At 39.9% G+C, this 17,052-nt stretch overlaps 1 protein-coding gene across 5 annotated transcripts in view; it reads left to right on the plus strand.

Moving 5' to 3' along the window:
- Positions 1-291: 291 nt before the first annotated feature.
- The window catches only part of MED14 (mediator complex subunit 14), a 74,698-nt gene continuing 57,937 nt past the window's right edge, over positions 292-17,052 (plus strand). For 3 of the 5 annotated variants that reach the window (XM_060137527.1, XM_060137531.1, XM_060137529.1), the window contains exons 1-8: positions 306-599; positions 5,379-5,405; positions 8,964-9,069; positions 13,924-14,097; positions 14,753-14,882; positions 15,349-15,477; positions 15,793-15,900; positions 16,431-16,563. In XM_060137527.1, the coding sequence (XP_059993510.1) occupies positions 388-599; positions 5,379-5,405; positions 8,964-9,069; positions 13,924-14,097; positions 14,753-14,882; positions 15,349-15,477; positions 15,793-15,900; positions 16,431-16,563 (1,019 nt within the window). In that variant the 5' untranslated portion in view covers positions 306-387. Of the gene's footprint in view, positions 600-5,378; positions 5,406-8,963; positions 9,070-13,923; positions 14,098-14,752; positions 14,883-15,348; positions 15,478-15,792; positions 15,901-16,430; positions 16,564-17,052 lie in introns of all 5 variants that reach the window. The other 2 variants (XR_009538434.1, XM_060137528.1) reach the window with 2 other exon arrangements.

Below are 17,052 nucleotides of genomic sequence, written 5' to 3' on the forward strand. Positions count from 1 at the left end.
TGCCTAACAACTTCCGCTTTGGGCAGTCAACAACATGGATGCTGCGGCTGCCTGGCGGAGCTGCATCTGATCGGTTGCGGGAGCGCAGCTTTTCTGCGGCGCCCGCCCCGCTTCCCCGCCCTCCCTCCTCCCCCCCCGCCCCCTCCCCCCCCGCCCCTTGCTCCAGTCCCTGGAGCCGGCGGGCTTGTCGCTACATGGGGGCGGGCCTCCGCGGCCGGCGCACGGCTTCCTGTTCAGAGGCGGCCTGGCGGTAGTAAGCGGCGGCGGCGGCGGCGGCGGCGGCGGCGACTCCGCCCGCGCCCACATCGGCGCGGTGACCGAGCGCCCGGGAGGGAGACTCGAGGTCCGCATCTTGTGCCGCTGCGCCAAGCCCGGTTCTGCGCCGCGATGGCCCCAGTGCAGCTGGAGAACCAGCTGGTCCCGCCCGGAGGCGGCGGAGGGGGCAGCAGCGGCCCCGCGTCAGCCCCGGCGCCTCCTCCTCCGGGAGCCGCCGTGGCGGCGGCCGCTGCGGCGGCGGCTAGCCCTGGCTACCGGCTAAGCACCCTCATCGAATTTCTGCTGCACCGGGCCTACTCGGAGCTCATGGTGCTGACTGATCTGTAAGTGCCGCGAAATCCACGCCTGCCCCCCAGCCCCCCCTTCCCGCCCAGCCGGCTGAGAGGTTCGCACCTCCTTCTCCCCAAAAGGCTGCTGCTTTCTCCTCTTTGCTGGACTGCTTAGTCTAGAATTTTTGAACTCTTGGGGCCCAGCGGAGGTGGAGGAGAAGCTTTGCGTTTGGGGTCTTTCTGGAGATGAAGCAGCCGAGACTTGTGAATTATGCACGTTGTTAGACTCCCTGAAAAGCCAGTCCTTGGAATTTTTGCTCGATTTGCCAGCTGAACCCTATTGATTTCTTGGTTGGAAGCTTTCTAGCCCAGACCCCAAGATTACGGTTTAGGAATACATACTATTCGAGTTACAAAAAAACCCCCCCAAAAAACCCAAAGGTGAGAAATTGTTTTACAGCTTCTTACGGTACATTTTAAATGTGGCTTGTAATTACTCCTGACAAAGTTTGAACTCAGGAGATGTACTGTGTATAAAATAATGTGAAATTTTGGATTCCAAGTTTGTTTGTTTTTCTGGAACGTTTGGGACTGAAGTCTTCACGCATTTAGTGTAAGATTGTTGTGTAACTAGCCTGCTGTTATTGTCTCTTGGGGTATGAACGGAGTTTGTAAATCACCAAGTTACCGGGTGAAATGCCTTGCGACATGATTAGGGTGTTAATCTCTTCAGAATAGGATCGGAATACACTGTAAAGATTTTCACGTGTGTGAAGAAACTAAAATTTAGGGGTATATATACTTGAATTGCTGTTTTACACTTTTAAATTCATGTTCAGAAAAAGTAAGAGTTACTAGTTTTCATCTAGATTCGTTTTTATCTTTTATCTATTGGTAGGCTCCAGATCAGTGTATTCAGTTGAAATACACGAGTATGTAGGTATTAGGCTGTGCAATGTCACAGTACTTTGTTGCTAGAGACTGTTAAAATATTTTTTTTGCAGATGACTTAAAGAATTAGAATAGGCTCCACTTATTCCTGTAAAACATCATTCTGAGAATTTTGATACACTGTACTTTACAGAAAGAAGCCTCCCCCCCCCGCGCCCGTGTAATGAGAAACTTAAATAGCTGTCATGATGAGGGATTATTGTGGTAATATACTTCTCTGCACCATTAGTTGTTGGATTTCATAAGAATTTGAGTATCCATGAGAAGATATCATGTACCCGTCCTATGTAGAGCTATGGGAAACTGTTGAAAACTGCCGCCGTGTTTGTGTAATTTGTATAATTTGTTTCTCCATAGGGCATTTGTAGCACTTCTTTGAATTGTGTTGTTGTTACTGTTTCAGGACTTAGTTATGAAAAGAAACTTTTTTTTTTTTTTTTTTTTTTTGCTGTACGCGGGCCTCTCGCTGCTGTGGCCTCTCCCGTTGCGGAGCACAGGCTCCGGACGCGCAGGCTCAGTGGCCAGCCATGGCTCACGGGCCCAGCCACTCCGCGGCATGTGGGATCTTCCCGGACCGGGCACGAACCCGTGTCCCCTGCATCGGCAGGCGGACTCTCAACCACTGCGCCACCAGGGAAGCCCGAAAAGAAACATTTTATTGCTGTAGAATAAGTATATAGTTTTATACTTCATCCTGCACCCTTTATAGGTTGATGATTCCCATACTTATTTCTCCAGCACAGGCGCTTCCACTGAGCTGCAGACTCTGTATCCAGGTGCCTACGTTTAAGTACCTAATGGGCAAGTTCTGGACCAAGTCCAGAACCAAACTCCTGATTCCATTCGATGCCCCCAAAACTTTCCTATCTCACTAAATAGTACCTCCATTCTTCCTTTTGATGCTTTTAGGCCAGAAATTTTGGAGTAATTCTTGGCTCCTCTTTCTTCCAATCCCACACTCAGTACATTAGCAAGTCTTGTCATCTCTGACTTCAGAATCTGACCACTTTTCAACGTTTCCATCAAGTGTTAATCCTTTGCTCGTGTTACTGCAGTAGTCTGCTAACTGGGGCCTCTGCTGCTACCCTTGCCCCTCTACGGTTTTTCCTCCATAAAATAGCCAGGATGATCCTTTTTTTTTTTTTTTTTGCGGTACGCGGGCCTCTCACTGTTGCGGCCTCTCCCGTTGCGGAGCACAGGCTCCGGACGCGCAGGCTCAGCGGCCATGGCTCACGGGCCCAGCCGCTCGGCGGCATGTGGGATCTTCCCGGACCGGGGCACGAACCCGCGTCCCCTGCATCGGCAGCCGGACTCTCAACCCCTGCGCCCATCAGGGAAGCCCCAGGATGATCCTTTTAAAACTTATTTGCTCACAACTTTCCCGTGATTCCCCATCTCACTTAGAGTAAAAACTTTTTATAGTCACCTATATAGAGAGTGACCATAAAATTTATGGTCCAAGTCAGGACACTTTTGAGCATGAAAGGTGGTGCTATTAATAGCAATGGCAGAACGACAGGCATAAACCGGGACTATCTTGAGCAAACCAAGACTGTGGTCTACCTTTAATATCCTACATGATGTGTCTTCTCTCCCTTACCTCTTTAACTTCATTTCTAATACTCTCCTTGCTTCTTCTGTTTCAGTCACGCTATTCTTATTGATCTTTCTTGATAGGGTCAGGCACACTCCACCTGAGAGCCTTCCCTCTTCTCGCAGAAATCTGTGTGGCTTGCTTTCACATTTCCTTTAGGTCTTTGTTCAGATGTAACTTATCAGAAAGACTTTTTGGTGATCACCCATGAGAAGTACTCTGCCCCTTCAAGCTATCCTTCTTACTCACTGCTTTGTTTTTCTGCAGCACTTACTGTTTGTTGTCTGTCTCCTCCTCACTGGAAGTTCTATGAGGACAGGGATTTTGAGTTGCTTGCTACCTTCCCCAGGGCTTAGAACAATAACTGTTCTAAGTCAGGGCACCTGTCATTGTAGACCTGGGGAATTTAAGGGGAAAATTCACTGTTGCTCTTGATACATAGGTATATAAAATAACTTTTTTCTCTTTTGATTTGTGGTAACCAAAATTGGTTTAGGAATATACCTTGGAAGTTCCTAAATCATGTATTTTTCCTTGTTCCAGGTAAAAACTGCCAGGATTAATGTATTAATATAAAACCAGTGTTCAAGGTATACTTTGAGTCTTATTTCTGCCACATTTGATGCTTGTCTGTGGACTATTGAAAGTAAAAAAGGTGGTTTGTTTTTGGCCCCAGATTTCTATTTTTTTTCCTTTTGCTTGTTCATTTCCTCCCCCGACGCATGTAATACATGCTTTCATTTTAGAGTTTACATTCTGCTGTGATTTTTTAGAGACTTAGGTTTTTCCTTTTAAAAACCTCTTTTAATTAAAATCAGAAAATGCTAGGATCTCAGTCATGTAAACTTGTCTTAAAACGCTTTGGTGTAAACAAGGTTTCTGTGACTTCCTCCAAAGATTCGCCCTTTAGGGTTGGTTTTTGCCCCAAGTGGTGGATTTGTCATCCATAAAGGAATTTTAAATAGATTAGGAGGAATTGGGGGGGGAGGGATGTAGGCAGCAAAGCCTGTCCTTTGTCCCTGAAATGACACCACCTCTGGCAAGAGATGATCCTTTTAGGGTCTCTGGGGGGGGGGGCGGGCGGCGGCTAGAACAATGATTCCTATTCTTTCTACCCCCAAAGGCTCTACTCTTCTGTTTTTCTCCCTCTCTCACATACAAGTATCCATGGTTCTCATTCTCTCCCTCTCTTGAGGACAGGGGAGTCTTCTCAAGGAGTGTTTTCCGGATCTTTCACAGGTATAGGAACTTCCCAGTAGCTGCTTTTACTTGCAGTCTTATAATAAGGCCTTAATTTTTGCTTCATCCTCTGATCTGCTGGCCCTTCTAGCTCCTATCTAGTTTCTTGTATCACTTGGATCATAACTTGAGCTTCCATCCCATTGTCTACCCGAAGAATTGTAGGTAACTAAGTCAGAGCTCATTTTAATAGTTTCCCTTCCTTGTACCTCGAATCTCTGGCGGCGGTTTTAGTTTTTCTGCACTTGTGGCATGTCGGGGGGAAGAGGGTCTAAGCGGTTCAGTGTGTTTTCTTCAAGAGCCTATTAGATGTAGGGGAGGCTTTAGAGTTCAGGCTGTTGAATCTTGGACCATAGGATAGAGGTTTACAGAATATGGTGATTCAGGAAGCAAATCAGGATCTTTCTAAGCATTGGTGGACGTGAGAGTGTTAAATGGTATAATTTCAGGGAAAAGGGTGACATTGGTTGCTGGCTTTCGTACTGGACAACTAGCAAAAAAGAGATCAAAACCTCACTGGAGCTGTTTAAAAGTAATCATTTGCATCTAACCAAGCAACATCATAATTACTGTACATCCTTGGCTGACGCTGGCCCTTTTGTGTGCCTAGCTTCTAGTTTTGCCCACCATAACAAAACATGGGGGGATTAGTGCTTGGAAGCAAGGTTCCATTGAATATGGGGAGGCTGGCAACTAAGTAGTACCTTGCAACCATGATCATTTTGGTCTTAAAAGAATATTTTCTCTGATTCTCTATGGTGTAGTGTGCTAAGGTAAGACTTGGTCTTTTTAAATGTTTGAGGTTCATGCAGTATCTTTTGAAGCACTTTGAATGGAGAGAAATGTTCCTTTGTTAGTTTTTCCTTTGTAGCTATATTGCCGGAAACTCATAAAATAAAAAAGAGTAGGGAGCCACACAAGCCTGTAGTGTCTATTTATCCAGTTTTTCTGAAATACTAAGGTATTTAATAAGTCAAAGTAAAGACCATTATCATATTTTAATGAAGGTGTGCATGTATTTAGTCAGTTTCTTTTTTTTTTCTTCTTAGACTGCCAAGGAAATCTGATGTGGAAAGGTGAGTATGAAAAAAACCTTAAATCTGTGTCTGTGTTGATATATCTATGAGTATGTGTGTGTGTGAGTGAGAGAGAAAGTGGCGGGGCGGGGAGGTATGTGTAGGTATGGGTGGTAGAGTTGTGGACCAGGAACATAGGCGCAGAGAGCCTAGGGTGACTTCACACCATTTGTTTAAGGAGCCCTGGGAAATATAATTTCCTCATCCTTGACAATTCTTGGTATGAGGCCAGCTCTGGACCTTCTCTTCTAGAAATCTTTATTGAATCACTGACCAGGTCAAGTGCCTGAGGGGGTAGGAAGATGTAGAAAATCAGAACTAAATGGAGAAAGCTGAGGAAGAGACTGACCTTAGAAAGTTTGCTGCTAATTTATCATTTGCTGCAATGATGCTATTAGAGATCTATAGAGAGTGGACATTTGTCTACTGCTATTGCTGTTTTATAGTTAAGAGAATTTTGATTCAGTTGGAGTTTGGGGCTTAAGACATTTCTAAATGCTAGTATGTTTCCATAGTCCAAAGGAACAAGATAAATTAAGCTTTCAAAGAAATTAGGTGATGGAGATTTAAACTGGGGCTACAGTATAGGCTACTTGACTCTATATTTGGAACTACTTATGCTCCTTGGTTGATCTTTTTGTTAAATACCAAGTCACTAGGGCGGATTTTAGCATTTATTAGTGACTACGCTCCACTCCCTACCCCCAGTGACCTTTCTGAGAGAATTAGACATAGATCGAAAAGATAGAAGTGGAAGAGACAATTGAAGCATACCTGTATTATGGTTTGGCTGGTCCGTTTTTAAGGAAGGAAATGAAAATCAGGATTTGAACAAAAATAAACAGCTGGGACCTAATGAAACTTAAAAGCTTTTGCACAGCAAAGGAAACCATAAACAAGATGAAAAGACAACCCTCAGAATGGGAGAAAATATTTGCAAATGAAGCAGCTGGCAAAGGATTAATCTCCAAGATTTACAAGCAGTTCATGCAGCTCAATAACAAAAAACAAACAACCCAATCCAAAAATGGGCAGAAGACCTAAACAGACATTTCTCCAAAGAAAATATACAGATTGCCAACAAACACATGAAAGAATGCTCAACATCATTAAATCATTAGAGAAATGCAAATCAAAACTACAATGAGGTATCACCTCACACCAGTCAGAATGGCCATCATCAAAAAATCTAAAAACAATAAATGCTGGAGAGGGTGTGGAGAAAAGGGAACCCTCTTGCACTGTTGTTGGGAATGTAAATTGATACAACCACCATGGAGAACAGTATGGAGGTTCCTTAAAAAACTAAAAATAGAACTACCATACGACCCAGCAATCCCACTACTGGGCATATACCATGAGAAAACCATAATTCAAAAAGAGTCATGTACCACAATGTTCATTGCAGCTCTATTTACAATAGCCAGGACATGGAAGCAACCTAAGTGTCCATCAACAGATGAATAGATAAACAAGATGTGGTACATATATGCAATGGAATATTACTCAGCCATGAAAAGAAACGAAATTGAGTTATTTGTAGTGAGGTGGATGGACCTAGAGTCTGTCATACAGAGTGAAGTAAGAAAGAGAAAAACAAATACTGTATGCTAACACATATATATGGAATCTAAAAAAAAAAAAAAAAGGCTCTGAAGGACCTAGGGGCAGGACAGGAGTAAAGACGCAGACTTAGAGAATGGACTTGAGGCCAAGGGGAGGGGGAAGGTTAAGCTGGGACGAAGTGAGAGAGTGGCATGGACATATATACACTACCAAATGTAAAATAGATAGCTAGTGGGAAGCAGCCAGGGAGATCAGCTCAGTGCTTTGTGACCACCTAGAGGGATGGGATAGGGAGGGTGGGAGATGCAAGAGGGAAGAGATATGGTGATATATGTATATATATAGCTGGTTCACTTTGTTATAAAGCAGAAACTAACACACCATTGTAAAGCAATTATACTCCAATAAAGATGTTAAAAAAATATATTTGACACCAGCCAAAAGTAAATAAAATACCCACAATGCATTCATTTGGGGAAGAAAAAAAAAAAGAAAATCAGGATTTGTTCTGTCCACTCTGGGGTAGGAAGGGAAACTGGGCCTTGGAAAACCAACTCATGCTGCCTATCACTTGAGACAGCGTGGTGTCAAGAAAAAACCATATTAAAATAGTTTACAAAGGGGGATGTCTCCTTTCCAGTAGAGGAGCTCCTCTGGCAATGGAATTAGTAATATACAAATATGTTTACTCTGTGAGAGAAGAGACCTCACATCCTCTGTAAGCCGTTGCTGAGTTAGAATGACAGCACTGAGGCTCCTAGCACTGAGGTGACTGCCAGATCTTAGTGTACATTTAACATTTCTGCTGTGTTCCAGTCTTGCCTGTGATGCTCTCTGCTTGTTTTATCTCTAAGGATCCTTCACAGACCCTGGCAAAGAGTCATAATTGTATCAGTGTCCTTGATTCTTCTCTTTCTACCACCAATAATCATATTGCAGGCTGAACCTTAAGGAAGTCTTTCAGGTTGTTTGTGGGGTATGTATGCTCTCAATAGGATCTAGACTCTGTGGTCTTCAGTTAGGATTATGCTTCAGCAGAAACTTTCATTTTGGCGCATTGCATCATGGTCTTGCTGTTGGTGAGATACAGAGGTGTGGGTTGGATCTACAGGTCAGTGAACAGCTGTAACAAGATTAATATGTCAGAGTCCACTTGGAGGGAGGTTGGTGTCTTGCTGGGGCCTGACATCAGTCCTGGCCTGTCGAATATTTTTTTGTGTGTCATAAGGTAAACCATGAAAGGTATGATTATCAGTTTTGTAGCTGACATGAAGTTGAGAGGTCTAGCTAACACGCTGATTGACAATGTAAAGCTTTTAGTAAAGCTTTTAAGCCTTTATGAGGAGATGATAAAAATACTGATGAGTATGGGGAGAAAAAGCATTGTAGTGGGTATAGTATAAAAATAGATATGGACAGACCTTTTAGCTTTTATTTTTAGTACTTTGTTATTGAAATTAGTTTGGCCAAGAGTTGCATAGTTAAGCTCTTTATTCAATTTTATAAATCATGCTCTTGCAAGATGGGAAATGGGCCCTTGCCTTTGTAGAAATAATACAGTTTCAAGTTTTGGTAAAGAGCTATTTCACTTCCTTTCTCTTACCAGAAAGGTTACTAATTCATAATTTCAACTTCAAACCATAATTTGGTCCCCTTTGTGACCCAGTTAACTTCTATATAATAATTTTATATTTGTGAATTTAGTATATTTTAGTAAACAACTTTTATTGCAGTATAAAATTAATTTGAAAATGTGATTCATTGCTTAAGCATTCTATTGGAGATGTTACTCTGAGGTAGAAAATGAAGTATATGCAGGTGGTATACAAAATGTGACAATAATTCATATTTAAATAAATATTTTAGGTGGTTCATTTCATTGTAATGGTTGTAAACAAAGACTGATTCATATTTTAGCTCAGATAAAATAAATTGTGAAATACTCCTTCAAATGTGTTGGTTCATTAAGAGTTGTTTTGTTTTATTTTAAAGGAAAATAGAAATAGTGCAGTTTGCTAGCCGGACACGCCAACTCTTTGTTCGATTATTAGCTTTAGTAAAATGGGCTAATAATGCTGGCAAAGTGGAAAAATGTGCGGTGAGTTAAACTTTTGACTTTATTTTATATAAAATAACTTTTTTGGAATGTTAACTTGTAATAGGCATAATTTCTAATTTTAGCTCTAACTTACATCTGCTGATATGTTTTGGGATACATTACTTATGTGAGTAATCATTATTTCTGTATGATAATGTATAGTATATATCTGTAGAAACTTAGTATTTGTTTATGGACACCTAATCAGAAAAAAGAGTAGGCCATATCTGGAGATGTCATTACGCTAGAAGACATTAAATGTGAGACTGGACCTAAAGGGGGAAAATGGTTAGCTTACATTCCTATGCTTCCTTAGAGTTTGCAAAGTATTCCCTAAATTTGCCTACTGATTTCTTGACAACCCTTTGAGAATGGCAGAGTCAGTCTTTTCTTATTTTACAGATGAGGAAATAAGGTTCCTCGAAGTTAAATGGCTTTTTCAAGGCCCCAGAGCTGATGATAGCACTTATCTGTCCCTTTGTTTATTCATCTGTTCATTCTCCAACCCTTTATTGCACACAGGGCATAAGGCATAGTGGATGGAGACTTGAATAAGGCATAGTCCTTGCCCTCAGGAAGCTCATGGTCTTTTGACTGTTGGTTGAGTCATTCTTTTGAATTCAAAGGAGTGACCTGTAGCGAAGTGTACCAAAGATTCTAAAACATGCACCCCCTACCCCCCACAAAAGTTTTAAGCTATGTTCAAGAAATGTTAAGGAGGAGAAACATCAGTAGGGATCTTGTGTTAGCCTATTGAGCTCATAACTTGGGGAGGATGATATGGTGTTAACAGATGAGACACAAAATGAGGAGAATAGATTTCATATTGGAAAGGGTAGAGTAATTATAATAAAATGAATAAAATCTTAAAATAATGAGAGCATTTATTTATCCACCATAATTTATTTTTTGCACCCTGACAAGCTAAGTTGGAATATTTTTATAGTAACTTTACATTTGCAGGTCTATTGGGGTTTGCATATTCCATAAAATTTCCCTTTAGAAAGAAATCTACAACACAGTGTGTTTCTGCATATGATTTTCTGACATCTCCCCTCAATTTTAGCCCAGTGCATTTGCTATCCTCAGTTTCACTAGGTTCCCTTATCATTAGAAAGAAAGCTTATGTGAAAATTGCTAAAGTGAAAGGAAAAAAGAGGTTTGAAGAAGTTGAGAATTTAAAATTCTAGAATAATATATTTTTTGAAAGTTAAAAGAAGACACATTTCTAGCCACAGGTCTTTTGTCTCTAGGAGTAAGCTGGTATCATCCTTTTATATAGCATTGATCAAAGGGGGAGGATATTTTGTACCATATATTGAATTTTCTTTATGGGGGAAAAAGTTATTTTATTCATGTTGTCATCAAAGGATAGTTTTTATTATAAATATTAATAAACAGGCTTATTCCAAGCTTATTTACCAGAAAGTTTACAATTCATTTCATTGTTTTGCAAATTTGGGCACCAAGTCTAATGAATCTATTTTGGCCAAAATGAAGAAGCATGGTAGTATTTCTGAGAAGCCTAAGGTTTCTTTTCAGTAATTCGTTAATTTCAGGTAATCTTTTCCTAAAGGTATTCAGACTTTCAGTGAAGAGTTAAGTATTACTGAGGTATATAAAATCCAAGTATTCAATTTTTCAAATCTAGCTTTAAATCCCTAATTATACCATGGGTATTTAAATTACCTGTTTGATACTACTGAGCTGTATGTCGTTAAAATAATATCAAGCAAAATCCAAAACTCTTGGTTTTGATATTGAGCCGTATTGTATTTATCTTTCATTAATTCATGGTATAGTATTTTCCTATTAGTTTTTTGAATTGGCTGTTCCAGTAAGTCGCATTCTGAATAAAGTCTCATATTGAACTTTATACATAAAGTTTTGGTATTTTTGTTTTGTGAATGTAGATACAGAGATGTGTTTTTGTCAGGGATAAAGTCCATCAGCTGGAGAATTAGAGGATTATTCAGGTTTTGACACTTGTGTTCTCAACCTAATGATTATTTAACTAGACTCATTAGAGGTTCTTAATAGATAATGATCTTTAGCCACGCCAGACATATAAAGTGTTTAGATGAGTGTATAAATACGTGGTTTATAGAACTCTAACTAATGGTAAAGCAGTCTGGATAATGTTTTAGCTAAGAAAAAGAAAAAATATCTCTCTCCTCCTTGAGCTTTTTTTAAAAGCAATTTTGAGATATAATTCACATACCATACAATCTATCCATTTAAAGTGTACAATTCTGGGAATTCCTTGGTGGTCCAGTGGTTAGGACTCCGCACTTCCACCGCAGGGGGCACAGGTTCAATCCCTGGTCAGGGAACGAAGATCCCGCACGCTGTGCGGTGCGGCCAAAAAAAAAATAGTAATAATAAAGTGTACAATTCAGTGGTTTTTAGTATATTCACAGATATGTGCAACCATTAGCAGTCAATTTTAGAACACTTTCGTCACCTCAAAAAGAAAATCATTACCCTTTATCACCCCAAGTACCCCCCAGCCCTAAGCAACCTCTGCTGTCTCTATAAATATGCCTATTCTGAACATTTCCTGTAAATGGAATCATAATATATGGTCTTTTGTGATTGGCTTCTGTCATTTAGCATGATGTTTTCAAGGGTCATCCACGTTGTACTTGTGCATGTATCAGTACTTCATTTTTATAGCTGAATTGTATGGATCTGCTACATTTTGTTTATCCATTCATCAGTTAATGGACTTGTAGGTTGTTTCCAGTTTTTGGCTATTATGAATAATGTTGCTATAAACATTCATATACAAGTTTCTCTGTGGACATGTGTTTTCATTTCTCTTGGGTATATACCTAGGAGTGGAATGGTTGGGTCATACGGTAACTGTATATTTAATAATCATTTGAGGAACTGCCAGACTGTTTTCCAGAATGGCTCTACTATTTTACATTCCCACCAGCAATGTAAGAGGGTTCTAATTGCTCCATGCCAGCACTTGTTATCGTCTGACATTTTGATTCTGGCCGTTCCTGGTAGGTAGGTGTGAAGCGGCACTTCGCTGTGTTTTTTGTTTGCATTTCTCTGATGACTAGTGATGTTGAACGTCTTTTCATGTGCTTTTGGCCATTTGTATATTTTCCTTAGAGAAGTGTCTCTTTGGTGCTCAGTTAAATTTTAAAGGAGATTGGTATTAATCATATCAACCGTTGGTATGTGAGTACTTAAGAATAAAAAAAGAGCATGATTATTAGGGACCTATATGGATTCACTAATAAGTAACTCAAAACTAAACTTTTATCTTTATTAATTTGATTTCGAAGTCAAAGAAATATAGCTGGAGCTAGTTTATTTTGAGTTGAGCAAGGTAGTTTAGAGAGTTTCATTAATAACCCACATTTAAGGTGGAGTGATGTAGGCTCGAAGAACTGTGGCACCCCACTAGGGTTGATGCATATCTTCCTGGACGGAAATCTTCAGTATTCTTTGGCCTAAGCATTTTTACAGTGTCTTGAGTGAGTGGAGACTTGGGATGACCTAAATCTGAGTAAAAACCTATACGGAAGTTGAGAGAAGCAGGATTCAAATATGTTAAAAATCAGAGTACAGTCATGCTTTAGGTTCAGGGTGGGAAAGGGGACCTTGCTTGATAGAGATTCATGCACAGAAGATCAAGGCCTTTTAGTTAACTTCAAGCTTGCTGTGTGTTAGCAGTGTCGTGGCTGCTGATAAGAAGTTAGTGTTGGTGGTGTTAATAGAACTCCATTTTACTAGTCATGGAAGGTAGCACTTCTGAGGGGCTGTGCTGGTCTAAGAGTTAGAAAAAACATTTTTTGGTTCCAGCTTCTCTGATTATTCACTATCTTTGAGCAAGTGTCTAAACCTCAGCCTCAATTTTCTCATCTCTAAGATAATAGTAATTATCTTGTTTTGTCTATTTCCTAGAGTCGTGAAAATCAGATAATAAAATAAGTGTGGGAATACTGAGAAAATGTAGGGCATTATGTGTGCATGATGTGTTATTAATTCTGGATACCATATTTTAAGTTGATCACTGATAAACTGGAGCATTTCCAGGCAGTGGAATAGGGATGATGAGTCAGGAATTTGGAATGTTCAGCTTGAAGATAGAGTGGGCTTCCCCCGTTTGAAGGACGTGAAAGACTTTTAAGTATTGTTCCAGAAAGGAAGTAGTTTTCAGCTTCATGATGACCTCTACTAGTTTAGGCACACTTGTGAAATGCATTGAGTAGACAACTGATGGAAAGGATTTCTATATTGGACGTGAAGTTGGCCTAGATCTCATAATGGACAATGTTTACTGTGTGTTTTATATGTTCTAGGCACTGTTCTAAAGGTTTCATATGCATAAACTCTTAATCCTCGAACAACCTTATGAGGGGGAGGAAATCATCTCCATTTTATATTGAAAAAACTGAGGCAAAGAGGGATTTAAGCAACTTGCCCAAGGTTATAGGGCTAGTGAGTTGCAGAATTAAAGTTGAGACCAAGGCAGTCTGGGTCCAGGAGACCATGCTTTTATGTCTCCTTTATTACCAATCAACTCTAGAAGTCTGTAAGAGAAAAAGCATTGTATTCTATTTATTTTTCCTAACTTGTCATATGTATGTGTAATGTTAAAGATGGAGAAACGAATCGGGAAACCTTTTATTTAAATTGATAGAAAATTACTGGTTTTTAAAAATATTTCTTCTTTCCTCAAATTACTGGAAAATTTTTTGATGAAATATTTTGAAATATGGAAAAGCTATAGTAATTCCTCTCAGAGTTTACTTTGGAATCAATAAATGATATTTGACGTGAAAAGTGGCTGGTTTTCAAGGAAGCGTAATACATATACCCTTTGCTTTGAAGATGATCTCGAGCTTCTTAGATCATCAAGCCATCCTCTTTGTGGATACTGCTGATCGCCTGGCCTCATTAGCTAGAGATGCTCTGGTCCATGCACGCCTGCCTAGTTTCGCCATCCCATATGCTATTGATGTACTGACTACTGGATCTTACCCACGGCTACCAACCTGCATTAGGGTAAGTGCATTCCTACCCCAGCCCACCCTCAAAAGTTGAAGGCTTTGACATTGGATTCTACAATTTTAATAAGTAGCCCAGCCAAAACAAAAAACTGTTCTGTATTTTTAAAATAAATATTTCATGTAGTTTGCTTTTTTCTCTATAATTAAAATTTGGAGGGGGCGGGTTTGAAATAAATTGGAGCCAGAATGTGAGTAGCTATCAAAATGAGTTTGTTTATTTATTTATTTAGGTGGGGGTGAACAGAATTATGAAGGTAACTTAACATCTATTTCAGATGTGAAAATACGGCTCGCTAGTTGCTTTTTGGAAGTGTTTTTAAAAATTTGTTGTTGTGGTAGTTGTTGACTCACTTGGTGCTGTTGTATTTTATACTTCTAAGAAGTGGTGAAAGTCATCTAGCGACATTAAGTTGGTTTCATAAATAGAACATGAAGAAGATCGTGTTGCATTACCATCTTAGCTGGGGGACTGGTGGAATCATTGACACTCTAATGCATGATAGTAATGGTCACTATTATTGGATGTAGACTGCAGAAATGAGTGTTGAGGTTCTCTTGGGTAAAGTAAGAAAATACTGTGTTAGAACAGGCGCAGGTAAAAATTATGTCTCTTTGTACATTATTTTTAGATTACTTAAACTTTTTTGTAGGATAAAATTATTCCTCCAGACCCAATTACCAAAATTGAGAAACAAGCTACACTTCACCAGCTGAACCAGATTCTTAGACATCGACTTGTAACCACAGATCTTCCTCCTCAGTTAGCAAATCTTACAGTTGGTATGTACCTGAAATACATTTTTAAAGAATTGACTCGTTAGAATATTTTTCAAACAGCTTTTGGGGTTTTATCTTTTAAAATATCCTTATGAAGTCTTGACCTACAATTTTGGTGGTGTTTGAATCCGAAACTTGTGCCATATCATTTCCCTTTAGTACCTGGAAATACAGTGCTGGTATTTGAAGCTGGGGAGTGGGCAGGATTACCTGGGGCTGGAGGAGAGACTAGGTCCTAGAGTTGAGCCTCAAGAAAATACTGTTCCTTGATGTTAGAAGAGTTGCCTTTGGTTTCTTGATGACCTGGAAGCTGGCTACTGTTTATGCAGGAACCAGTGAATTGTCTGAACACTTATGAAAGATTCTTAAGTCTGTTTAAAATTTCTCGTGAGCGAGACTGAAAGTTCTAGGTTAGTGGGAAGCTGCTTATTTTCTAGCAAAGTAGACCTTCTTCTTCTTCTTCTGAAAGCAAATGGCCGAGTGAAGTTTCGAGTGGAAGGAGAATTTGAAGCCACCTTGACTGTGATGGGAGATGACCCTGATGTTCCCTGGCGTCTTCTCAAGCTAGAAATTCTAGTTGAGGATAAGGAAACAGGAGGTAAATCATAAATAATGATTTAAATCATATGTATTGATTTAAATGTTGGGTGTTATATTATTGAAACATTCTTGCAGAATAATACATGTGTTTAGCAATTTATCCTGTAATCTGATGTAGGTTTTATGATAATTGTAACTGCCTACTGACCACAGAAGTTTCAGTGTTTCTCTAGTGTACTCTCTAGTTTTCATAGATAATTTCAGTTCTTTTTTTTAAACTCATCGTTAGTGAATATACTCTTCCTTCGTTGGTCTATGACACAATCTGTACACTTTTCTGATTAACCACCTTCTTTTCTCCTGCCAATGGAAGATGGGCGAGCCTTGGTTCATAGTATGCAGATCAACTTTATCCATCAGCTGGTACAGTCTAGGCTCTTTGCCGATGAGAAACCTCTTCAGGACATGTACAACTGCCTGCGTATCCTTCTGAAATTTGAGCCCTGTATTTGTAAAGGATTTGTGTCCCTCAACACACACACAATTTCCATCTGCCCCTAGTCCTGAACTAGAGCAGCTTAAACTCTCCCCGTCACCCTTTTTGGGTGGAAACAGGGGTTGGGGAACTGGCCAGTGTAAAGAATAGTGATATGTCTATAAAAAATGAAGTTTTAAATTTTACTATTGACTTTGCAGGTAAAAACTTTAAATGATAAGGTAGAAATAGTACTATTTGGAGAGAAAAAATAGTACCATTTAGTCTACCCATATTCTCTAAACTATGATGAATTAAGGGGCAACCTGGACCTTACATTTTGTTTATATTGGTTCAAAATTAAATACAAAACCTTTTTCTAAAATTATGTCACAAATTCCAACACTTTTTGTATAAGTCATTGGAGAAGTATAATAGCCAACTTTTGGGGAATAGAGCGTTTGTTAAATGAAGTTTGCTTATACTTCACTGGCTGTTGTAGTAATATCTTAGATTTGCTTAACAAGATCCATCAGATTCTTTCTGCTTATCACTTCAGTTAGAAGTGCTACATTCCCAAACTCTAATGTTAATCCGAGAGCGGTGGGGAGACCTCGTACAGGTGGAAAGGTATCATGCAGGAAAGTGCCTCTCCCTCTCAGTTTGGAAGTAAGTAAAGTTGATTCTGGTGGGGTCATGCAATGACTGTAAATACTCTTTTTGTTTCTCTCTTTCTCTCATACATCTGATTTACCATATACCTCTGTGTACCTCTAGCAACATGATTTTGTATGGTAAAGTCCTATGGTATATAAACCACATAGGACATCCATAATTGACACCTTTCTTAGAACATGGCATATTTTAAATATGTAGACGTTTATCTATTTGTACTAAAACTTACTATTCTTTTTTTTTTTTTTTTTTTTGTGGTACGCGGGCCTCTCACTGCTGTGGCCTTTCCCGTTGCGGAGCACAGGCTCCGGACGCGCAGGCTCAGCGGCCATGGCTCACGGGCCCAGCCGCTCCGCGGCATGTGAGATCTTCCCAGACCGGGGCACGAACCCGTGTCCCCTGCATCGGCAGGCGGACTCTCAACCACTGTGCCACCAGGGAAGCTCAAAACTTACTATTCTTAAAGATTAGATTACTTTGGCT

This window comes from Lagenorhynchus albirostris, chromosome X (genome assembly GCF_949774975.1).
Source record: "Lagenorhynchus albirostris chromosome X, mLagAlb1.1, whole genome shotgun sequence".
Classification (NCBI taxonomy): domain Eukaryota; kingdom Metazoa; phylum Chordata; class Mammalia; order Artiodactyla; family Delphinidae; genus Lagenorhynchus; species Lagenorhynchus albirostris.